The 20,436-nt window shown below is 49.2% G+C and overlaps 4 protein-coding genes and 1 long non-coding RNA gene across 11 annotated transcripts; 2 read left to right on the top strand and 3 right to left on the bottom strand.

The window, feature by feature from the left end:
• The first annotated feature begins 549 nt into the window (after window positions 1-549).
• On the top strand, window positions 550-6,547 carry LOC120948406 (innexin inx1). The gene is made up of 5 exons (XM_040364683.2): window positions 550-1,287; window positions 4,412-4,797; window positions 4,886-4,993; window positions 5,065-5,573; window positions 5,683-6,547. Exons 2-5 carry the CDS (start codon window positions 4,549-4,551, stop codon window positions 5,927-5,929), a joined length of 1,113 nt encoding a protein of 370 aa, XP_040220617.2. The 5' UTR covers window positions 550-1,287; window positions 4,412-4,548; the 3' UTR covers window positions 5,930-6,547.
• Window positions 6,474-11,630, bottom strand: LOC120948405 (C2 domain-containing protein 5). Its single transcript, XM_040364682.2, has 14 exons — window positions 11,325-11,630; window positions 11,087-11,202; window positions 10,832-11,001; window positions 10,589-10,749; window positions 10,329-10,513; window positions 10,053-10,255; window positions 9,820-9,984; window positions 9,583-9,751; window positions 9,169-9,507; window positions 8,479-9,096; window positions 7,994-8,385; window positions 7,752-7,924; window positions 7,387-7,659; window positions 6,474-7,030 (listed from the first exon to the last, which is right to left on the bottom strand). The coding sequence occupies exons 1-14, from the start codon at window positions 11,499-11,501 to the stop codon at window positions 6,965-6,967; spliced, it is 3,207 nt and encodes a 1,068-aa protein (XP_040220616.2). The 5' UTR covers window positions 11,502-11,630; the 3' UTR covers window positions 6,474-6,964.
• A 555-nt stretch (window positions 11,631-12,185) lies between these two features.
• On the bottom strand, window positions 12,186-13,848 carry LOC120952858 (dromyosuppressin). 4 transcript variants are annotated; one of them, XM_040372405.2, is made up of 3 exons: window positions 13,398-13,848; window positions 12,939-13,156; window positions 12,186-12,814 (listed from the first exon to the last, which is right to left on the bottom strand). In XM_040372405.2, exons 1-3 carry the CDS (start codon window positions 13,403-13,405, stop codon window positions 12,732-12,734), a joined length of 309 nt encoding a protein of 102 aa, XP_040228339.1. In that variant the 5' UTR covers window positions 13,406-13,848; the 3' UTR covers window positions 12,186-12,731. The 4 variants fall into 4 exon arrangements, with proteins under 4 accessions (XP_040228339.1, XP_040228337.1, XP_040228340.1 ...); XM_040372403.2 differs by having other exon boundaries at window positions 12,186-12,829; window positions 13,398-13,845; XM_040372406.2 differs by having other exon boundaries at window positions 12,945-13,156; window positions 13,398-13,843.
• A 1,130-nt stretch (window positions 13,849-14,978) lies between these two features.
• LOC120948911 (acyl-CoA synthetase short-chain family member 3, mitochondrial) lies at window positions 14,979-20,345 on the top strand. Of its 4 annotated transcripts, XM_040365765.2 has the most exons (8): window positions 14,982-15,602; window positions 16,759-16,903; window positions 17,013-17,157; window positions 17,217-17,522; window positions 17,593-17,981; window positions 19,052-19,348; window positions 19,439-19,784; window positions 19,878-20,345. In XM_040365765.2, the coding sequence occupies exons 1-8, from the start codon at window positions 15,379-15,381 to the stop codon at window positions 20,042-20,044; spliced, it is 2,019 nt and encodes a 672-aa protein (XP_040221699.1). In that variant the 5' UTR covers window positions 14,982-15,378; the 3' UTR covers window positions 20,045-20,345. The 4 variants fall into 4 exon arrangements, with proteins under 4 accessions (XP_049463208.1, XP_049463210.1, XP_049463209.1 ...); XM_049607253.1 differs by having other exon boundaries at window positions 14,980-15,602; window positions 19,052-19,784; XM_049607252.1 differs by having other exon boundaries at window positions 14,981-15,602; window positions 19,439-20,345.
• Window positions 17,768-19,045, bottom strand: LOC125906797 (uncharacterized). Its single transcript, XR_007452144.1, has 2 exons — window positions 18,949-19,045; window positions 17,768-17,969 (listed from the first exon to the last, which is right to left on the bottom strand). It is a non-coding gene; the product is annotated as an uncharacterized LOC125906797 (long non-coding RNA).
• Window positions 20,346-20,436: the final 91 nt, after the last annotated feature.

The following is a 20,436-nucleotide window of genomic DNA, read 5'->3' as shown; positions in this document are numbered from 1 at the left end:
CTCTCTCTCTTGCTCTCTTTCTCTCCATACCTTTCGCCCATACAAAAGAGATCAGCGAAAGACTTCGTGGAAACGCGAATTATCTCATCAGCCATCTAACGAGAGAGCGAAACAGCACTACCGCGATGTCGTCCAGGCGATGCCGTCATCTCGTGTGTTGGAGAGATGTGGAAATTAAAGTCATACAGTGGTGGACGTTAATGTATGTGCTGCCTTATTTACTGATTATTAAGACCTTTTTTGAAGAGGTTCCTCAAGTTTTGAACAGTCGATGCTCGTGAAAACGTGCGAATAATTTAAGGCTTTGGTTCTACGTCAATTATTTCCTCAGTCATTAATGTTACCGACACGACCAGCCCCTCCCCAATCTGGTCGCTCAAACTCAAACCTGTTCAATGCACTGACCCAACTTTCAAGCACTGTACTTCCCGCCAACGGTACTATGGTAACATCACGTCACCTAGGGCTGGAAGGCTATGGGAGAGGGGTTGGTCGTTCATAATAACACCACGGCTCGAAAACACGTGAAAGGGGTGGAAGGGAAAGGGCTAACACAAAAGCCGAAGCTGGCAGAGCGTCCATTATGCTCGGCCGAGGGGCCACCACGGGGCCCTGGCTCAAGCGAGCTCTGAGCGATGTAGATTTTTTACTGCCAGCAGCTGGCATACGTCGCTCTCCGTCGGAACGAAGCGGATCTCGGAGCGCAGCAGTGCAGCAGTCGCGCTTACCCCGTGTGTATGTGCGCGCTTGTGGTTGACGCTATGTTTTGAAGGTTTTTTTGTTGTTGTGTTGCTTCGTTTTTCGTTTTGATTATATTTATTTACCTCTAACGCTCCCAGTTCGAGCCCGCGTGTTTGCGTTCTCCGTTTCGGTATATTTCGATCGATTGTGTGATAAGCCATTCAACCTACCAGTTTCAGTGCTACAGTGTAATTGTGTGTATTTTGTTGATTTTGTTTTTAAATTCTCAACAAACCGATGCAAAGTTAACACAAAAGTGTACAAATGTGATAAGCCTGTTCAGGAGCCGAATTATTGCATTCTGGTGCAACGCGGTTCAGCGTCAAAAGTGTCTTAGTGTGCTGCTTTACGCACTCCACCTCACATATAGCGTTACAGCCTTTAAGTTACTTTCGATTACAACAACAGCAAAAAGGCAAAGGTGAATTTCTGCTCCGGTTCGAGAGAAGAAACAAAAAACGATCACCACTCGGGAGTCGCTCGGGGTCATACACACAAGCGTCTCCGAAGGGAAAGCAGCCAACGGAATCGACAAAACGGCAAAAGGTGAGCATTAACTCAACCCAGCCCGAGTCCACACCGCCACGCAGATTGTGGCCCCAATTTCTCGTTGCCCTGGTTGTGTACTTTTCCCTTGCGCTTGCAATCAAACCGAATCCCACTGATTGAACGTGGCGGCTCGCGCCTGCCCTGGTCTTCGCATGCGTCGTTTTCATTCGCTTGAGCCTCCTGCTGCTGCTGCTGCTGCTGCTGCTGGCACTGTCAGCCCTCAGAATCAACATCGAAATCGAAACGAATCCAAGTAGCCGCAGAGGGGACCGCCACGGGTGAACGTTGAGACGGTGTGTAAGTTGCTAAGGGGAGAGCACATCATTACTCCCCTCTCCCCTACACACGCACTCTCGTCCAGCGGCTGCTGCTCTTCTGAATTGTGTTGCGCGAGATGAGCCCGAACAATGACGTCGTCATTGTCATTGTCGAGGTATTGGAGCGAGCAGCAACGGCAGCATGGGGCAGACGCGCCACTCCGGCAAATTCAACCTCGATGGACGCAGTCACGCAGTAGTGGACGGACCACCCCTCCTTCTACTCCACACGGCGGACGCTCTCAGCATCAAGTGAACAAGTGTCATTTTTATTAACCTTTGCTGTGTGTGGAGACTGACTCTCCACCAATGGTTCCCCACATTCCGCATCAGAATTACCAACGACGACCACGACGACGACGGATGGATGAATCAAATAATGCGCACCACGTTCTGCCAGCTCAAATCTCTCTCCTTTCCGGGCTGCAGCGTCGTGTTCGGTGACACGTTCTTCTGAACAGGAAAACACAACGCAGCATAACGTCTCTGAAAGCACACTTAACCACTGTCTGTCTGTGTTTGTGTGCTTGGAGTTAGATGTTAGAAGACGCGCACAAAACCAAAATTATTGCTTACATTGCAATTACGCGCGGGTTCATACATTCGTGGTGTGTAAAACAAGTTGTCCATACCGGTGTACAACAACCTCACACACACACACACACTTTGCAGTGCACGATTTTTTGTTTTACGAAAGGCGAAACAATCTCTCAAGTTACCGGCCGTGCAATGGCGATCCAACCCAAACCAATCCTAATCTGTCGCCGTTAGCAATTTAGGCACAAGGCTGCAACATCACGCTCTCAGCTCAGCACCGGCTCGACAGCAGCACGAGTACGAGGTGCAGCAAAGTAGGCGACGAACACGTTCGTGCCGGGGCGGTGGAGAATAAAACGTTCCAGAAGTCCGACCCAAACGACCAAGAAATCTGATGGCCTCGACCTGCCCACAAACCCTTACCCCCCTCACGTCTTCCCCCTGAACTTCCATCCATTCAACCCGGGCACCGTTTAGCCCCTAATGGAATTGGAATGTTTGATTGGAATGAATTGGAATAGCTCTCTCGTGCTCTCGCTCGCTCTCCTATCTACATTACCTAACCGAGAACCCACAGATGTGCCCCCAGCGCAACTGCTTCTTCTTATGTTCTGCCTCTCCTTCTTGGTGTGTACTACTTTTCCTTCAAGATCACCTTTCCCTTTAAGACGCTGGCCCGGCTGGCTGGCTGGCTGACTGGCAACACTGTTGTTTCAGCGCCAGCCGGGGGGCTTCCATTCGGAAGAAACGTTCTTGTCGTTCCGCGAGCTCACGGACTACCCTCGCCAACTACGATCTCGCGCCACTGTAGGACGACTCCGCTACCATACATTCTTCGTGGACAGAACCAATTAACAACACATACCAATGCACTGTTCTGTATGGGGCAGGTTTTGATCAACCCCCTTGATGGTCATGCACGCACGCCTTCGTGCGCCAGAACTGTGAACGCTCTGTGCATAGAAGCAACAGAGAACATGAAAGAGGCAATACACGTGGCACACGTTAGAACCGACGCTCCGGCAGCTCTTCCCACAGCGGAAAGATGTTGATTGAATTTTAATTAGAAGTTTGCGACCCACGGGGGTTAACAATGAACGCCGCCGGAGACACAAATATTGAAATGCTCAGCAATTGTAACTTGCCCGTCTTGCCACATGTGCGCAGAAAAGTACACCGCCGTATCACATTCTCGGATTCTCTTTCCGTGACGATCTTCTGTATTGGTTTCGCGTTTTATTAGAACCGACATATGCCATTCGAAACGGCTGCTGTTTACACAACTGGTCGCGTTCTGCCCCGAATAGTGTGCAACCGAAGCAACTGCGCCTACTATTTCGTAGCCTACTCTACACTTCTCCACGCGAGCAGATAAGATGGTGTGCTATTCGTTTTAAAAAAGCAAAAATTTCACGTAGGTTTTTTTTAGCAAACCGTTGCAGAACACTCTTTGAAAGGAGTTGGTACCGAGGACCGGGTCGTAGTAAATTGTCCCACATTTAATTTGTTTACTTTAATGCTATTACCCTCCAATCTGTCCCATCCGACCCTCGCTGCAGATACGATGGAGTTGTTTGTGTTTCAAATGATTGCAACAACATGAAATTGACGTTCTGTCGATTGTAGGCGACACAGACACAGGTCTGCTGCTGATGTGGCTAGATAAATCTAAACTTTATCAACAACATAAAACGTGAGATGTGGTGGAGATGGCTCAGCACGATCCTCTGGTCTGTGCACGATCCTCGATCTATGCGATAGACGCAACATCCGAGCAGCGACATGCCAGAGATTGGAGTGGAATGATTGCAAAACGTGTCAATTATAAACTGATAGGCCTGTATGGCACACACAAAGAATCGTTAATCAAGGACATTGCTTGAATAATAAACAACAGATGCTCTAGAGATATTAATCGTACTTTACAAATGGTCTGGTGCACTACAAATGTATGGAATTTGCCACGTGGTCTATGCTGGATCTTTTTCAAACGTTTGATTTTAAGCTCTTAGCTGATCTCAAACTTCCTTATTATTGTAAGCATTTTTTGTATTTTAAAAACAAACAATCATTAGCACGAGTAGGTAAATAGTAAACAGAATCCATAATATCAACCAGCAATGCCTACTGCACTCCAACTTCCAAAGGTTATCCCAAGGTTTGAGAAGGTTATCAACGTAACACCACGGCTGGCAATGGCGCTCCGTAATAATCGTTTCAGCAAAAATAGTTCCTAACGTCTTGGCTTTATGTTTCTTTCGTTTCAGTAACACTTGATGCACGTGTCATATTAGCAAGGGCGTACGATGAATTAGTCTGGGAACTGGACGAGCATTAGCATTACTGTTGTTGCATTAGATATTCCTAACCACACAGAAGCGTGAAATTATAAGACAAAGCCACCATGTTTAAGCTGCTCGGAGGGTTAAAGCAGTACTTCAAATGGCAGGACATCCAGACGGACAATATTGTGTTCCGGTTGCACAACACCTTCACCACTGCGCTGCTGCTCGCGTGCAGCCTGATCATAACCGCCACCCAGTATGTGGGCAACCCGATCAGCTGCATCGTTGGCGGCGTTCCGGCACACGTCGTGAACACGTTCTGCTGGATCTCTAGTACCTTCACCATGCCGGATGCGTTCCGTCGACAGGTAAATCGGATGAACAGAGACAAAACATTCCTCTCAGAGAGATACTTAACACGCACTTCCCGCTTTATTTGTGATATATCATCTGCAGGTTGGACGCGAAGTAGCACATCCTGGCATATCGAACGACTTCGACGATGAAGATGCGAAGAAATATTACACCTACTATCAGTGGGTCTGCTTCGTGCTGTTCTTCCAGGCAAGTCCGGAGCTGGGAGAGCTGTCAAAGAATTTGCCTCATTTACCTTCGAACCTCTTCCTTCTCCACAGGCGATCGCTTGCTACACTCCAAAGTTCATCTGGGACGCGGTCGAGGGCGGACTGATGCGAATGATCGTGATGGGGCTGAACCGGGGCGCGTGCAAGGAGCAGGAAAAGTGTGCCAAAAAGCAGATCCTCCTCGACTACCTGCTAACTCACCTGAAGCGCCACAAGATCTACGCCCTGCGCTACTGGATCTGCGAAGGGCTCTGCTTCGTCAACATTGTCGTGCAGCTGTGGCTGATGAATCGGTTCTTCAACGGCGAGTTCATCTCGTACGGTTGGGACGTGCTGAACTACTCGGACCAGCCCCAGGAGCAGCGGGCCGATCCGATGGTGTATGTCTTCCCGCGCGTCACCAAGTGTAACTTCTACAAGTATGGTGCGTCTGGATCGATTCAAAAGCACGACGCCATGTGCATACTGCCGCTGAACATCGTCAACGAGAAGACGTACATTTTCATCTGGTTTTGGTTCATCATTTTGGCCTGCTTTTTGGCCGGATTGATTGTGTACCGGTAAGCAAAACGTTCTCGCCACACACACACACACTCTGAATTGTTGCATTGTACAGCTAACGATTGTTCGTCGTGCTCTCTCCCTTTCTTTCTCACACACTCCAAACAGAGCTGTCATCATCTTTGTGCCTTCGGTGCGATCACAACTGCTGAACGCGCGCAACCGTATGGTGCCTCGGAACGTTGCGAAAACGATCTCCACCAGCCTGGATCTGGGCGATTGGTGGATCGTGTACATGCTAGCACGAAATCTGGACCCAATCATCTTCAAGGACGTAGCGACAGAGCTTGCGAAACGTATCGAGCTGAACGATGCGGACGAAAACGATCAGAACGAGAAGAAGCGTATGCACTAAATTGGAATTCAGAGAAAGATCACCGCTCTCGTACGCTAGCGACACTCGCACAGTCTATATAGTAGCAACACAAAAGAAAGCATTACGAACTATGCATACATGTAGAGCTGCAGCCGTTAGGAGCGATGCTATTGTGTACACCCGTGAAATCTCTCTTTTAATCTCAAAACACCTTCATTCCACGACGTGTGAAGTAGGTTTCCTATACTCTGTGCCACAACAAGGATCGACATTCCACGTTTTACTTCCGTTTAGGGCAGAACAAGGTATTGTAACAATTATCGTGTGTTTTTTTTAAATGGAATCGTTTCTATATTTATACTTCCGCGACCATAAACCATAAGAATAAGAAACAACACTTCATCGCGCATTGCAATGCTTTTCAAGATGCTAGTAGCAAGTAGTAGTAGTAAGAGTAGTAACAGTGGGGGTAGTAGTGGTCGAAGATAGAACACAGGGTTGCGCATCGCCGCGGAAGGCTCGGCCTCTACTCTACCCAACAACAAACGTGATTCCCCTAAGCCTTCATTCAAAAACCGTTGCGAAAAGTTTTAGATTTTATGTTTTAATGTAAAAGACAATCAATAAAATGCAAGCTATAAGCACAAACTCTCGAAACTCTGCTACCTGCCACTATCTGCCATCTCATCCCCACCAGACCAGATATCCTCGGTGTGTGGGTGTGATTGTTACTAATGCGAAAAGGGAGGGATTTATTAAGGATTTTATATTCGTGCGCTTTGCAGGTTAGAACAAGCATCCGACCGACTAGAAACAATAATAAATTCGCCTCCAAATTCGGCGCAAACAAACCTCCTGTCCAGTCATGATCGCATGTTAGTGTTGTAGCTTTACAAACGGGTTAAAATCTCTCTAGTTAGTTAGTACCTAGTCCCTTCTTGTCCCTTTGCGAAATGGAACGTCGTACTGACTCGGATGCGCTCGTTAGTAGGTCCCGTAGTACGCACGCGCGAGCGAGCGAATGAAGAGAAGTTGAGATGAAGCCAATTTGGGTTTGGATTTGTTAACAAACGTTCACTTTTCATCCTTGTGGAACGATACAAAAACCACATCGCCACCAACGCTGATGAGACATTGGCCCTGGAAGAGACAAAAAACGGGCGAGAGTATAGAGTCTCGGTTTGCTACACCTAACCAGCTAACGTCACTCAGTAAACAAGGTGACTAGGGGCAGGGGGGGACTCCAACACGACCGGGGACAATAAATCGGGGTAAAACTGAAACTCGAAATCGCACACTCAAACGAAACACTAACGAAGGGTTTAAATCACATGCCCATGCTACACAACAATGCCTACGCGCAATGTACTACACACAACAAACTGTGACCCCACACACACACACACACACACACACACACACACACACACACACACACACACACACACACACACACACACACACACACACACACACACACACACACACACACTCACCTGATTCTTGTGCACGTTGTCCAGAAGCGTTAGGTCGTTCAGATAGAATGCAATCATTGCATTGCCGCCGAGGGAGGTTACGTGCGCCCGCACTATGGACAGCACCTCCGAGATGAAGCTGTGCACGAACCCGCAGATTCCTCCGCTCTCCCGGATCGAGGTACATTCGCGTATGAAGAAAAAGTTCAAATTCCCGAGATACTTTTCTATCTTGCCACCGGGAATGTAGCTGAGTGTTGTAATGTCGACACCGTACCCGTCCTTCAATGGTATCTGTGGGGGAGGGGGCAATATTACTGTTTAGTGTTTGATCGGCTCAACTTCAAAACCACGCCGCCGCCGCCGCCGCCGCCCCAAATACGCACCATTTTCCCTGACCGGTTGATCTTGCTGTGATACGACGAAGCAGCGGTCATCGCTTTTGTGCCCCGAGATTTGAAACTTTTTACAATCGATGGTACCGGCGTTGATGCTGGTGCCACCGGTGGCCCGGACGTATCCATCGAGTCTTCATCCAACGAGAACATCATTTCATCGTCTGGGAATGGGTGAGAGAAGGTTAGAGAAGTTGATCGATCGATTTCCCCCCTACCTTCCCATTACTCACCGTTGCTGCTTCTTGCCACCGAGCTGGAGTGTACCGAGGGCGAAGGACCCGGTGTGTGATGGTTCTGTGTGCTGCACTTTCGCTTCAACCGGGTGGTACCGTCCCCGAGCGCTAGCGTCATGCCCGAAACGACGATCTGAATTTCGTCCGTTTCCGGGAAGTCCAGCTTGTAGCGAAGATCACACAACACGCAGGGCCGCATCGAGCGCAGCTTGTAGTAGATAAGCTTCAGCAATCCTTGGAAGCGCTTGTTGAGATTTCTGGTCGTGTGTTGGAGCGTGTAGGGCAGCTTCGCTCGCCACACCTGCGTAAACATCTGAAACTGCTTCACGTTATCAAGTACATCCGTCGAAATGCCCGGCATTGTTTGTAAGTTCGCTACATAAAACCCACTACCAGAGAGAGAGAGAGAGGAACAAAACAAACCACTTATAAGTTTCGCATCTGATAAGATGATAAACAACATTGTCAGCGCCCAGACTCACTCCGGTGCAATTTCCGGTTCCTTTTCGAACGTCAGCAAATCCAAATCGATTATATCGTCCAGCTCGAGCACGCAGGCCGACTTCTGCATGCACACCAAATCCAGCTCCTTGCCATCCCGCTCCTCCCGTGCACTGGCCGCCCCGGTCGCCCCTGCCGGCGCCTGTTCCGTGTCGGAATCGTAAACGCACTGCAGCTGGTAGGCCTGAATGTTTTGCTCCACAATGTTTTGGACCATCTTTTGCAGCTCCTGAATCTTGCGCTCGTCCGGAAACGAGCTGCTATCAACGATCTGCGGCAGCAACGGTTTCGGTAGCGCGGTCAGATAAACCGCCGTGCCGGTCGCAATCAGCGCGATCGTTTTCTCCCCAATCGTTATGTTCGAGCGCAACCCGAAGATGGCATTCATGCCCTTGATTTTGAGCTTGTTCACCAGCAGCTTGTGCAGTTCGTACTCGAGAAAGGGTAGCGCGTCCGAGATTTCCTTTCCGTTCGCTTCACCCTTCAGGTCGCGCTTCTGCCGGCACGTGTGGGCCTGTATGAGACTGCCCCGACCGAACACGGGCACACCGTCGGGGATTTCGATCGTTGTAATAAGCACATCCGGCACGATACCATTTCTGAAAAGTAGGGAAATTTTAACTAACATTCAAACGTTCGGGACCATTGAGTTATTTGAATATTCTACTCACTTGCACATGAAACATTTCACTGCATTGATGCGAAAGTTAACCGACCCGAGCGAGTACGGCACATGGCACATCGTGCATTTGCTGTTCCCCGATCCGCTTGGCCCATCGTAAGTACCTTCGCCCTCTATCGTGTTGGGCGTTTGCTCGCGCGATCCACTACACTCGCGATCAAAGTCCTGCCGATCGAGGGAAGATGTCATGTGCTCCTTGGCCTGTGAACTGTCGGCCCCACCGTCCGCGGATGCATTCAACGACGCATCGGCCATCCACATATCGCTACCAAACTGTAAGTTTATGACTGCCGCCGTACCAGTGGCCGAAAGTACACAAATATCATCACTAAAGGGGAGGAAGGGGAGAAAATGATGTAAATACCGGATCGTTTGTAGCGCATGCGAGGAGGCAATCACATACTCAATTGTTGTTTGCTCTACGTAACCGAGAATAACGTTACATCCTAGCGAGCGTGCATGCGACCGAACCTCCGTCCGTATCTCATTCCACCAACTGTCACGGGTTTCGGGCTCGTTAGGGTTCGGCACACGCTCCAACAGCTTCACAGAGCGTGCGGTCACTGTGGCGCCTGGCAAAATTGCAAATCAAAATTTAGTTTACTCTCTCCCGTAAGCTGCCATAAGCCAATTCCTATACCTATGTATCGTATGATTCCGGGCGGATACTTGGTCATGGTGAAGAAAGGATACTCTAACATTTCCAACATGTCATAGTTCATTATCATGATCGATTTTGCATTGCCATTGTTTGCTCCGTAATTGCGCACGATGCCTATGCTCTTATCGAGCGGACATGAGCTTCCTGCGAAAGATAAAAGGGATCTTGTTACACTCCCACACACTTTCCCCCGCATACCCGTGAATGCTTACCCTTCGGTGTGATACTTAGATCCGAATCGGACGACCGTCTACAAATTGGCACGCAGACGGTATCCTTCGTTAACAGTGAATTTACAATCGGTGTACCCAATTTCGTTGGACTGTTGCCGGTTGCATGATTGTTGCTCTCTCCGCCAATCGCCAGCGCTCTCCTGGGAGGGTCACCAAAGTCTGAACTTCCGGACAGTTTATGCCTTAAAAGGTAATTCGCAAAAGTCAATTAATGAAGGCATTTAAGCATTAAAAAGGGCTATAACAGGCACTCACTCCTCCACCAGGATTTCTTCTCCAATGTGCTGCGAAAATGATTCGTTGATCTTCGTTAAGGAAACGGCCGTACCGATGCCACGCGCTACCACTCCCACGTCGCCCTCCAAATCGTAGCACTGCATGTAGCCTATCACCGCATTGGCGCCCATCTCGATTGCTTTGATGCCAATCTTGCGTTGCACCTGAAAGACACACAGCGAACGTCATCGCACTTCATACGGGTTTCGATACGTGCAACCGCACCAACAGTGGCTTACCTGTGCCGATAGCTTCATAAACGCCAGTTGCCGCGCTTCGTTCGATGCACGTGGTGTGCGAATTTTATCGATCCACTGATACTCGGGATCATCATTTACGACCAGTTCCTCTACGAAACCGTGATACATTGCAATACTATAACCGTAAGGTATGTTGGAAGCTGGAAAAAAAATCGTTTCATTCGTAAGTTCATTTGCACAGTTCATTAACAGCATAGTGGGTTGGCATGTTGGCATACTTACAATGGAAGAACAACACTCCGCAAGAGCTTTGGCGAAACTTGTTAAAGTCTGTGAACAGATCTACCTTTACAATAACGTTGATTTCTCCACGCACGCCGTGAATTGTATCGTACACCGGTAGCCAACCGGACATAATTGATCCCTTCCCTGTCCTTGATTTGGTCGTGGAGCTGTGCCGGAAAAAGGGAGAAGCAATTTGTACCTCATTTAGACGAAGTTGTGATGCATTGAATGTGTGTTGCGAGTGATGCTTACTGCAGTAAAGGGCTAAGATTTATGTACACTTTGCCAATCGCATCGTTTGCCGTGTAGGTATCGTAATCCATCAGCCGGATCTGCAGTGGTTCGTCCTGCAGCTCTGCATCTTCCACCTTTTGCATCGTCACAGCAGTCATTCGTATATACCAATAGAAAGAAGCAAAAACAGCAAAACATCCTTTCAATCGCAATTACTCAATCAATCAATCAGGGCCGCAGCTATCGATTCGCTCACCTCAAACGTGTACCATTCCGAGTTCCAGTGAGGATTCAACGTTTTCCTACAAACATCCGTTTTGTACGTCACGTTGCCGAGCTTGATCTCCACGAACGCGTCGGTGGTATCGCTGCTGCGGTCCATTACGGGCAGATTTCTGCCCGCAAGCACCTTCACCTTCACCTTTCCGGGCATTTCTACACACGACGCTTTACAAATTAAACTGTACCTACTACTAACTACATTTGTGCAATGTATGTAAAGTTGGCCGATGTGATTTACTCTATTTGTGTGTTTCTTTTTTTTGTAGTTGCGCTGTTGACGTTTGTCCTGTGTTGTTCTTTTTTTTTCTTGCGCGAACTGTCAAATGGAAAACAGAGTCGACATAGATAGGTTGTCGATTTAAATTGCCCGTTTGGTCGACAAAGACGGAAGAAGGATTTGAAATGTCTACACCACGTGGATGAACTGTTAACGGAAAGTCTCTGCCGCGCAATTCAAACGATGGTGTTATCTATCGCTTCGAATGTAAATATGAGATGATTACATAAAAGGGTTCAAACCTCCCAAAAAGTCCATAACTTTGGAATGCATTTCCAGATGTTGCATACTATGGCGGACATCAAACCCAACCGGATAGATGAGTCATACGCAACTGAATAGATTAACTAAATAGTAATTAAAAAAAGTATTTTATTACATACTTTTTCCAGATATTTCTGTAGTCTAAGCGCAAACTGATGCACGATTTCATGACGTTCGTTTCCCCTCCGAACCCTAGTATATACCCAGATATCTGTATACGACCGACAGTACGAAGAACCAAGAGTGATTTCAAGACGAAGAAGAAGAAGAAGCATAAAAACCACCTCATTTTACATTGTTTCATAAAATATTTCAAATTTATTTGCCGTTCATGGTACAACGATACAATAAGTACGCTTTTGCGCTTGTAAGTGTCTGTGTGTTTGTGTATAGGATTCTATGCGACTAGCTTGCTTTACACCCTGATCTGCTGTTGCGACTAGCTGCCCCAGTACACCGCCACATATACACGCATCGGACACTGCTTGATAGATGTGTTGTTTAATACTGCTCTTATATTACATGATGACCGCACCACTGTCTGGGAAATGGAGAGTTCAGTTCGAAGTGTTGTGCAAAACGACTAATACCGAAACCGTAAAACATAAACATCCTCTTCATTGCCATTGCATGCTTATAAGATTTCCATGAATTCTCAATAGTCTTATTCAAAGTGTGTATCTGTGTGTGTTTTTTTGTTTAGTGATCATACAATTCACACATGATCGCTTGCGTATGTTGCGTGTGCCATAGTCCAAAGATAGGAGACGTTAAATTCGAAGCCCCCGGGGGGCGGGGAGGGAGATCAAAGGACACAACGCGCCTCACCGGCTCACGAGTTTAGCGCCTTCTGCCGAACCTCAGGAACACGTGATCCACATCCGTCCGCTTGCCCGTCTGTCCCGGTACCAGCATGTCGTCATCTAGGTAAAGAAAAGCTAAAATTTATACCGATTATTACATTTTCTCCCCTTCGAGGGGTGCTCGGGGTGCAGGTGAAACAGTGTGTGTCTGTGTGTGTGCGGGGTGTTTGGTCCATTGATCTACCATTACCAGCTGCCTCCTTCCGTATGTACGCGTTCAGTGCTTCGGCGAATTGGTTCGAGTTTTCCAGCGCCGCGCACACCTTCCGGAACTTGGGCGGAAGCTCGTCGATCAGTCTGTTCTCGCAGAGCGGTGGCATGGCGGAGCCGGCCACCAGGCTGCACACTATCACCAGCAACAGCACCACACACGTGACGGCTTTCAGTGAAGCGATCTGTTGGCTGGAAGTGTACGTGCAGAGGATTAAACGACTGTTCATGTCCAACAAATGCACACCACAGATGGTGCTTTTTTGGGGGGGCAATCGAGAACATCGAGCAGTGACAGAGTAAATCAATTAGGTAGTGCATCCGCTTCGTCAACTGATAACAGCACTATTTGCGTAGCAGTACATCAAAAAGCCGTTAGCTCGCTATAGACAAATCCACTCTCCATCCACTTCCATATACCCAGATACATTACCTAGCCATGTTTAAAGTTCACAAAACTAGATCTGCACACAAAAACACTGCACACTAAGAACGTTCTGACCGACCAGCTTGCAAAAGGATCACACTGGAATTCGACACTACAGCAAAGATCCACTACAGCAAGAGCACCCAAGACAAGAGAGCCTGTGATCCTGCGTTGCGTGCTGTGTATGTTTGTTGTGTGGTGGGCAACCAAACGGTGAACAACAAACTCTCTCGACACTGGACCATGGGTCAGGATTTTATATCAATCCCAAAAACCCGCCACACGTCGGTCCATTTCGGTGCTGCGACGGCGCACTGGAACCAGCAGTGTACACTACCCGCGTTGCCTTCGTCATCACCGGTTGACTCCATCTGTTCGCTGTTTGTCTTTTGCCATGTACACCCGCGTACGTGTCGGCATGATACTCCCCAAGGGTGGATGGAGGCTGCCTCACCGCCTACTTTATCCCATCCACGCCGGCACACTGCATGGCATGGGAAACGGGTTGGATGGCAGGATAACGAGTAATGAAAAAATGTCAAATAGCTCCTGACAACCGGGCGACTTGGATCGTCGGACCCCCCCCCCCCTCCACCGTTTGGTTGATTTCATTTTGAAGTGGAATGCGTTGGAACGGTTTGTGCGAGTGAATTGTGATTAATTTTTCATCAAATTCATCAAATCGTAGATGATTTGCTCTGCTGAGGCACGTGCAATTTCGCTCTTCCCGCTTCTTGCTTCACATGATTGTGTGACATTTTCAAGGGTTTTGCAACAAATTAAATTTTGTACCAGATGTGAGACACACCACCCCCACCCGGAACACGCTGTCCCCTGCGCCGAACAGCTGCGCGTACCCGTGTACGGCCGATGTGTATGTTTACCTTTAAAATCGAGCAGCACCGCGATCAAGCACCAATTAATACAGAGTTCATTGTATTGGCCGTTGAGGGAATTTGAGTTAGAACCTTTCCTTTTTCGGCACCGGTCCCCCAAAAAACAAAAAGGTTCAATGGATTCGCATTCGACCTAAACCCGCGCACCCCATCAGCAGTCACGTGGTGCGCGGATTACACACGTTCTATCACAACCCATCATCCATCCAACGCTTGCCAGCCAGCCAGCGCACCCGTTTTCAATTCCGGGGACACGACAAAGCGAAACACATTTAAATGCATTACATTTACCTCGCACCGTACCCTTCCACCACCAACAACAACGACGAGGACGATCGACAACTTTTACCCGTACTCGATCAAAGACCGAAAAGTCCGAACCCAATACGGGAAACGGTAACGGAAATGGGCAAGGGGACACACAACACACAAGTTTCTTTCGCTTCGCTCGCCCTGACACCGCTGCTGGTGGTGGTTTCCTTTCCTGTACCGCTCAATCGCTGACCTTTCGCCGGACCTTCGCGATCGTCAGTTCAATTGCATGCAGAGTTGGGAGCTGTTTAGTGCTGGTGCTTGGTTTAAACACCATTGACACCGGTGTGCGGTGGTGTGATGGGGTGATAAAATGAGGGAAAACGGTTGGCAAAAGGTTAGAGTATACATTAGCACCGATCGCCTATACCCCGATCGCTCTCCGATCGTGCCTCTAGAACGGCTTGGATCCCTCCACAAGGGTTGGGTTCGCTAGTGACTATTGCCAGTGGGCATACCGTGCCCGGACGACCAACCTGCTGGAGAGGCCTGTCTGTCCGTCTGTCTGTCTGTCTGTCAGTCCGCGTTGCCACTCCGTGCGAATCGACCGATCGGTCCTTACATCAGTACGCCGTGTGCCGTCGATCAAGCCGAACTGTTGCGCTTGCAAGGATTCCGAAGTTCCAGGAAGTGTGTGTGTGACGTGTGTGACTTGCGTGTGTGATTTTTTAAAGGGTACAATCGAGCCGGAAGTGTGCAATCCTCAGTGAGTTAAGCATCTCAGGACATTTGGATCCTTTGGAAGTGGTTGGTGGATAGTAGTAGTAGTAGTAGTAGCGATGGATCAACCCGTCTCGTCGAATAGTGGTAGTGGAAGTGTCCCGCAAGTGCCCATATGCTCCGCCAGCCAGTCGGAGATGCTGAGCCCACTGTACATGGAGGCGTACTGTCAGTCGCTCGAGCAGCCGGAATCGTTCTGGGGCGATCTGGCGGAACAGCTCATCGATTGGGATCAACCGTGGGAGAAAGTGCTGGACAATAGCAACAGCCCATTCACGAAGTGGTAAATATGAGAAGTACACTAAGGGTGGTAGTAGTGGCGATGATGAAAGTGAGCTGTATTGTGAGATCATAGGACTTTTCGAGATGGAATATGAGGAATCTTCCATCCAGATTTGGAGTACTACACAGTGACTACTAATGAATACTGTGAGTCGCTTTTTTAAATCCAATCTCTATGGAACTTTGCCGACCTTTTCTGGCATAATCAGAACCGTTTCGTTCTGTTCAGCTTTCAGGCTGACGGCAGCTGTTAAGCAGCGTTGGCGTCCTCCTAATGCAGCTCTTTGCGACGACATGATTCAGTGTGAGCTGAAGATTCATCTCAACATTACTCTCACGCATTCTGACCTCACAGTACTCATCGTGAGCTCAATCAAAAGACATGCTTATTGCGTAGACTTTCCGTTACCAGTTTAAAGAAAACCCCTAAAGCCCAATTCGGGCACACCAGCTTCACCATTGTTGACCTACACGTTGTCTCGTTATGCACACGTTTAATGTATATTTAATAGAAATCATAAATCATACCGCATTAGTCGCATGACGCCAAACCCTCCGAACGCCGTAGGAAGTCGCTAGTCCGTTGGGAAGCATCGATAATAAACTTTTTCCGCAAGACGCAATCAATATCCATCATCAGCATTCAGCGTCTCCGGGAACACATACACATGGCCACACACATGGCCACCCACTCGCAATGCGGTTTTTTGCATATGTGCTGGGGGAGGAAGCATGTTTTTTTGTGGTTCACTTTGCTTGTTTGTGTACGCACATTATCTCTATGTAACAAAATGAACCAATGGGGAGGGGGAGAAGGGGTGGTAACCAGGCGGGTGGGGTGGGGGGTTTATCACTCTATATGAAAATGAGGACAATGGTCGACCAGTTCCGAGCAGTTCCGATGGAGGTAGGAACAAAGGATTACAAGTAGAACAAGGAGCAGCAGCAGCGCATCAGCATCAGCAGCATCAGCAGCATATTTATGTTTCGTCTTAGCGTCTTGTGTAAAGCTCCATCATCGGTCAAGGGGATGCGCAATTAGGAGCGCCTTAGCAATAAAGACAAAAAAACGCCTGCCCCAATGTTCCAACGCCTGCTTAGACTGCCCCGTGTCGCTGATGTGCGCTTCCTTTTGCGTATGCTCTTCCTCTTTTAAGGTACGTTGGAGGAAAGCTCAACGCTTGCTACAACGCAATCGACCGCCATGTGCTCGCCGACAAGGGCAGCAAGGTGGCGCTCATTCATGACAGTCCCACCACCAACACGGTGCGCCATGTGACGTACAACGAGCTGTATGATAAGGTAGGGGTATAACGGAAGCAAACAGCTTTCAACTCATTTCCTTACTTACTGGTTTATTCTAACCACACGTATTACATACATATTTACATCTTGATTTTTTTTTTAAAAGGTGTCCCGATTAGCGGGAGGATTGCGGCGGCTGGGCGTCCAGAAGGGAGACCGGGTCGTCATCTATATGCCACTGATACCGGAAGCCATCATCGCGATGCTGGCCACCGCACGGCTCGGTGCCGTTCATTCCGTCGTGTTTGGAGGTCAGTTAAAATCGAATGCGCAAGCCGAACATATCCTTTTCACGCCTTAATCACTGCAGGATTTGCGGCGAGCGAGCTGTGCACGCGAATAGAGCATGCCGAGCCGAAGGTGATCATTGCCGCGAACTGTGGCGTCGAGCCGCACAAGATCATCTACTATCTGGACATCCTGCACGAGGCGGTCGCAATGTCGCGCTGGAAGCCGGCCAAGAACATCATCTACCGACGGGCGAACATCCTGATGTCAGATCTGGACGAGACGTGGGACATTGCCTGGGAGAATGCGCTCGACACTGTGCCGGTCGACTGTGTGCCGGTCGAGGCGAACGATCCACTCTACATTCTCTACACTTCCGGCACGACAGGTATGGGGTATGGTGGAGTGGAGGGGTCCTTGTCGAATGTTGAATCTATTTTTCCCGCATCGCATCGCAGACAAACCGAAGGGCATACAGCGACCGATCGGTGGCCATCTGGTCACGCTGATGTACACGATGAACACGATCTACGGCCTCCAGCAGGACGATGTATGGTGGAACGCGTCCGACCTGGGCTGGGTCGTGGGCCACTCGTACATCTGCTACGGGCCGCTGCTGTACGGTGCGACCAGCGTCATGTACGAGGGCAAACCGGACCGAACGCCCGATCCGGGCCAGTACTTTCGCATCATCGATCAGCACAAGGTGTCGGCCGTGTTTTCCGTACCGACCGCTTTTCGCGTCATCCGGCGCGTCGATCCGGACGTCACGTATGGCCGGAAGTACAGCTTGAAGTCGCTGCGCGCCATCTTCATCGCCGGGGAGCACTGTGATCTGGAAACGATGGTAAGTGTTGTATGAGCTATGCGGTTATTCATTGCAATTGCTGGTTGATTTTGTTCCCCTTGAGCCATATTCTACATTCTACAATCGAATTCATCGTTCGCGGAAGTCGACACAATTACTGCAACCTTTGTTTAGATTTCTACGTGTGTAGCTGTTACATCCCACACCGCATTCGCGCACACTCGCACACGTGTCGCCCTCCAACTGCCGCGCGGTTTGCGCACCGCGCATTGCGCGTGTATGCGTATTTACGGGCGTTATTTTTAGCGCGCGACACCGAAACTAGCCCCATAGCCCCGAGCTTACCCAGCAGCTTACACCCCTCTCAACCCCCTGAATGAGCTGAATAAACTACGCCTACGTATTTTAAACGGAAATAGAGCATTAGGTGTGGGTTAGGCAGTTGAGCAACAATAACAACAACGAAAAAAAGGGCAAAATTCTACTGGATCCGTCGATCGATCGATCGTTTGTCACTACTACCCCGCGGTAGGCCAAAGCTCACCCCCGAAAAAGCCCATTCACACACACACGCACACACACGCAGCACCAAAGTATTGTAGGTATTAGCGACTTTATTATCACAAGCAATTGTTTATTAGTTTATTAGTTACGTTAACAAAACGGGGTTTATAAATTGAGATCTAAAGAAAAATATTATGCTTACTTTCCTGCCTTTCTCTCTCTCTCTCTCTGCGTGATGAGCATTTGCATTATTTTTAGTGGGGGGGTAAATTGGTATAAGCGCTTGGTCTGTGAGACATCCACACACACACATACCCTAACTAACTAAAAGCTGTGGCCTGCCGATGTATACAGTTCGGACAGATCCCTGCTGTTGCTGCTAGGAGCCGGTTGTCCCCCCTTTTTTGCCTTATAATTCCTTCTTACAAGCTAGTGTTAGGCTTATAGCAAAGTTTAGATACATTAGATGTAACCACCAAGAGCAGCCAAAGCCAAGACAAACCTTCGCTTCCTTCCACGTCCACGTTCGTTCGTTCGTTTGTTCTGCTCTCTCTCTCTCTCTCTCTTTCTCTCTCCGTCTAAGCGTGTATATCCCTTCATTCCAGAAATGGATGCGCAAAACGTTCAAGGTGCCCGTGCTGAACCAGTGGTGGCAAACGGAGACCGGTTCGGCCATCACGGCGACCTGCGTCGGCTTTGCGCAGAACCTGCAGACGCCCCCGTTCACGACGGGCCTGCCGTACTGTGGGTACGACATCTACGTGCTGGACAAGAACGGCCACGAAGCGAAACCGAACGAGCTGGGACGCATCGTGGTGAAGCTGCCGCTGCCACCGGGCAACATGGCCACGCTGTACCGCAGTGACGAGCTGTTCCGCAAAACGTACTTCCAACGGTTTCCGGTACAATCTCTCTTTCTCTCTCGCTCTCTTTCTCTCCCTCTCTTTCAGTGTTATAATCAGTCATTTTTTTCGGATTGCCGACGCTTTCAGGGCTACTACGACACGATGGACGCCGGGTACAAGGACGAGAATGGGTACATCTACGTGACGGCACGGGACGACGACGTGATCAATGTTGCTGGCCACCGTATCTCCACGTCGAGCCTGGAGGATGCGATCCTGCGGCATCCGGACGTAGCCGATGCGGCCGTGTTCGGTGTGCCCGAACCGACCAAGGGCCAGATACCGCTCTGCCTGTACGTGACCAAGGCGAACGTGTCCAAGCCGGCCGCCAAGATGTCGGTCGAGCTGATCAACATCATACGGGAGGTGATCGGACCGATCGCCGCCTTCAAACTAGCCGCCCAAGTACAAAGCTTACCACGCACCCGATCCGGTAAGAAAACGGTGGTTCCCCGAACCAGTTGCCAGTTCGGTTCGGTTCTAACGTCCGCTCCTCTTTTCCTGCTCCTTCCACAAAAAAAAACAGGCAAAACGTTACGCAAAGCGATGGCTGACCTCGCGGCAAACAAGCACATCACCATACCGGCCACGGTCGAGGACGCGACGGTGTTTGTCGACATTAAGCGCGCGCTGCGCGAGCTCGGCTACGCGATGGCCGCGCCCGATCCGGAGCTGCGACAAACCGTAAGATGAAGGATGACGGCGCAATGATTTTTTGTTCGGTATTTCGGCACGCCATCACCACCACCACCAGCCGCCTCTTTGCGTGCGTTGTTGCGCATTGCGCTTTCGCGACGTTTCGGCGTTCTTCATGTGTCGCCGGCTGCTTTGATTTCTTGCGTAGTGTCTCTCTCTCTCTCTCTTGGCCCCCTTCGTTCGCATTTCGTAACTTCCGTAGTTGTTAACGTTATATTACTTGTGCCGCACACACACACACGCACATCCCCTTAATAAAAACTAGCAAACATGGTAAAAGGCTTAGGAAGAAAAACCCAACATCTCCAACGGAAACAAAACCGCATCGTGTGTACAAGGAGAGCGACACGGGCTCGAAAACCGAAAACTGAGTGGATTTTGCTTTCCTT

This window comes from Anopheles coluzzii, chromosome 2 (assembly GCF_943734685.1).
Source record: "Anopheles coluzzii chromosome 2, AcolN3, whole genome shotgun sequence".
NCBI classification, from domain to species: Eukaryota; Metazoa; Arthropoda; class Insecta; order Diptera; family Culicidae; genus Anopheles; species Anopheles coluzzii.
Note: the sequence above shows the minus strand (reverse complement) of the source record. Positions and strands in the feature narration are given on the sequence as shown.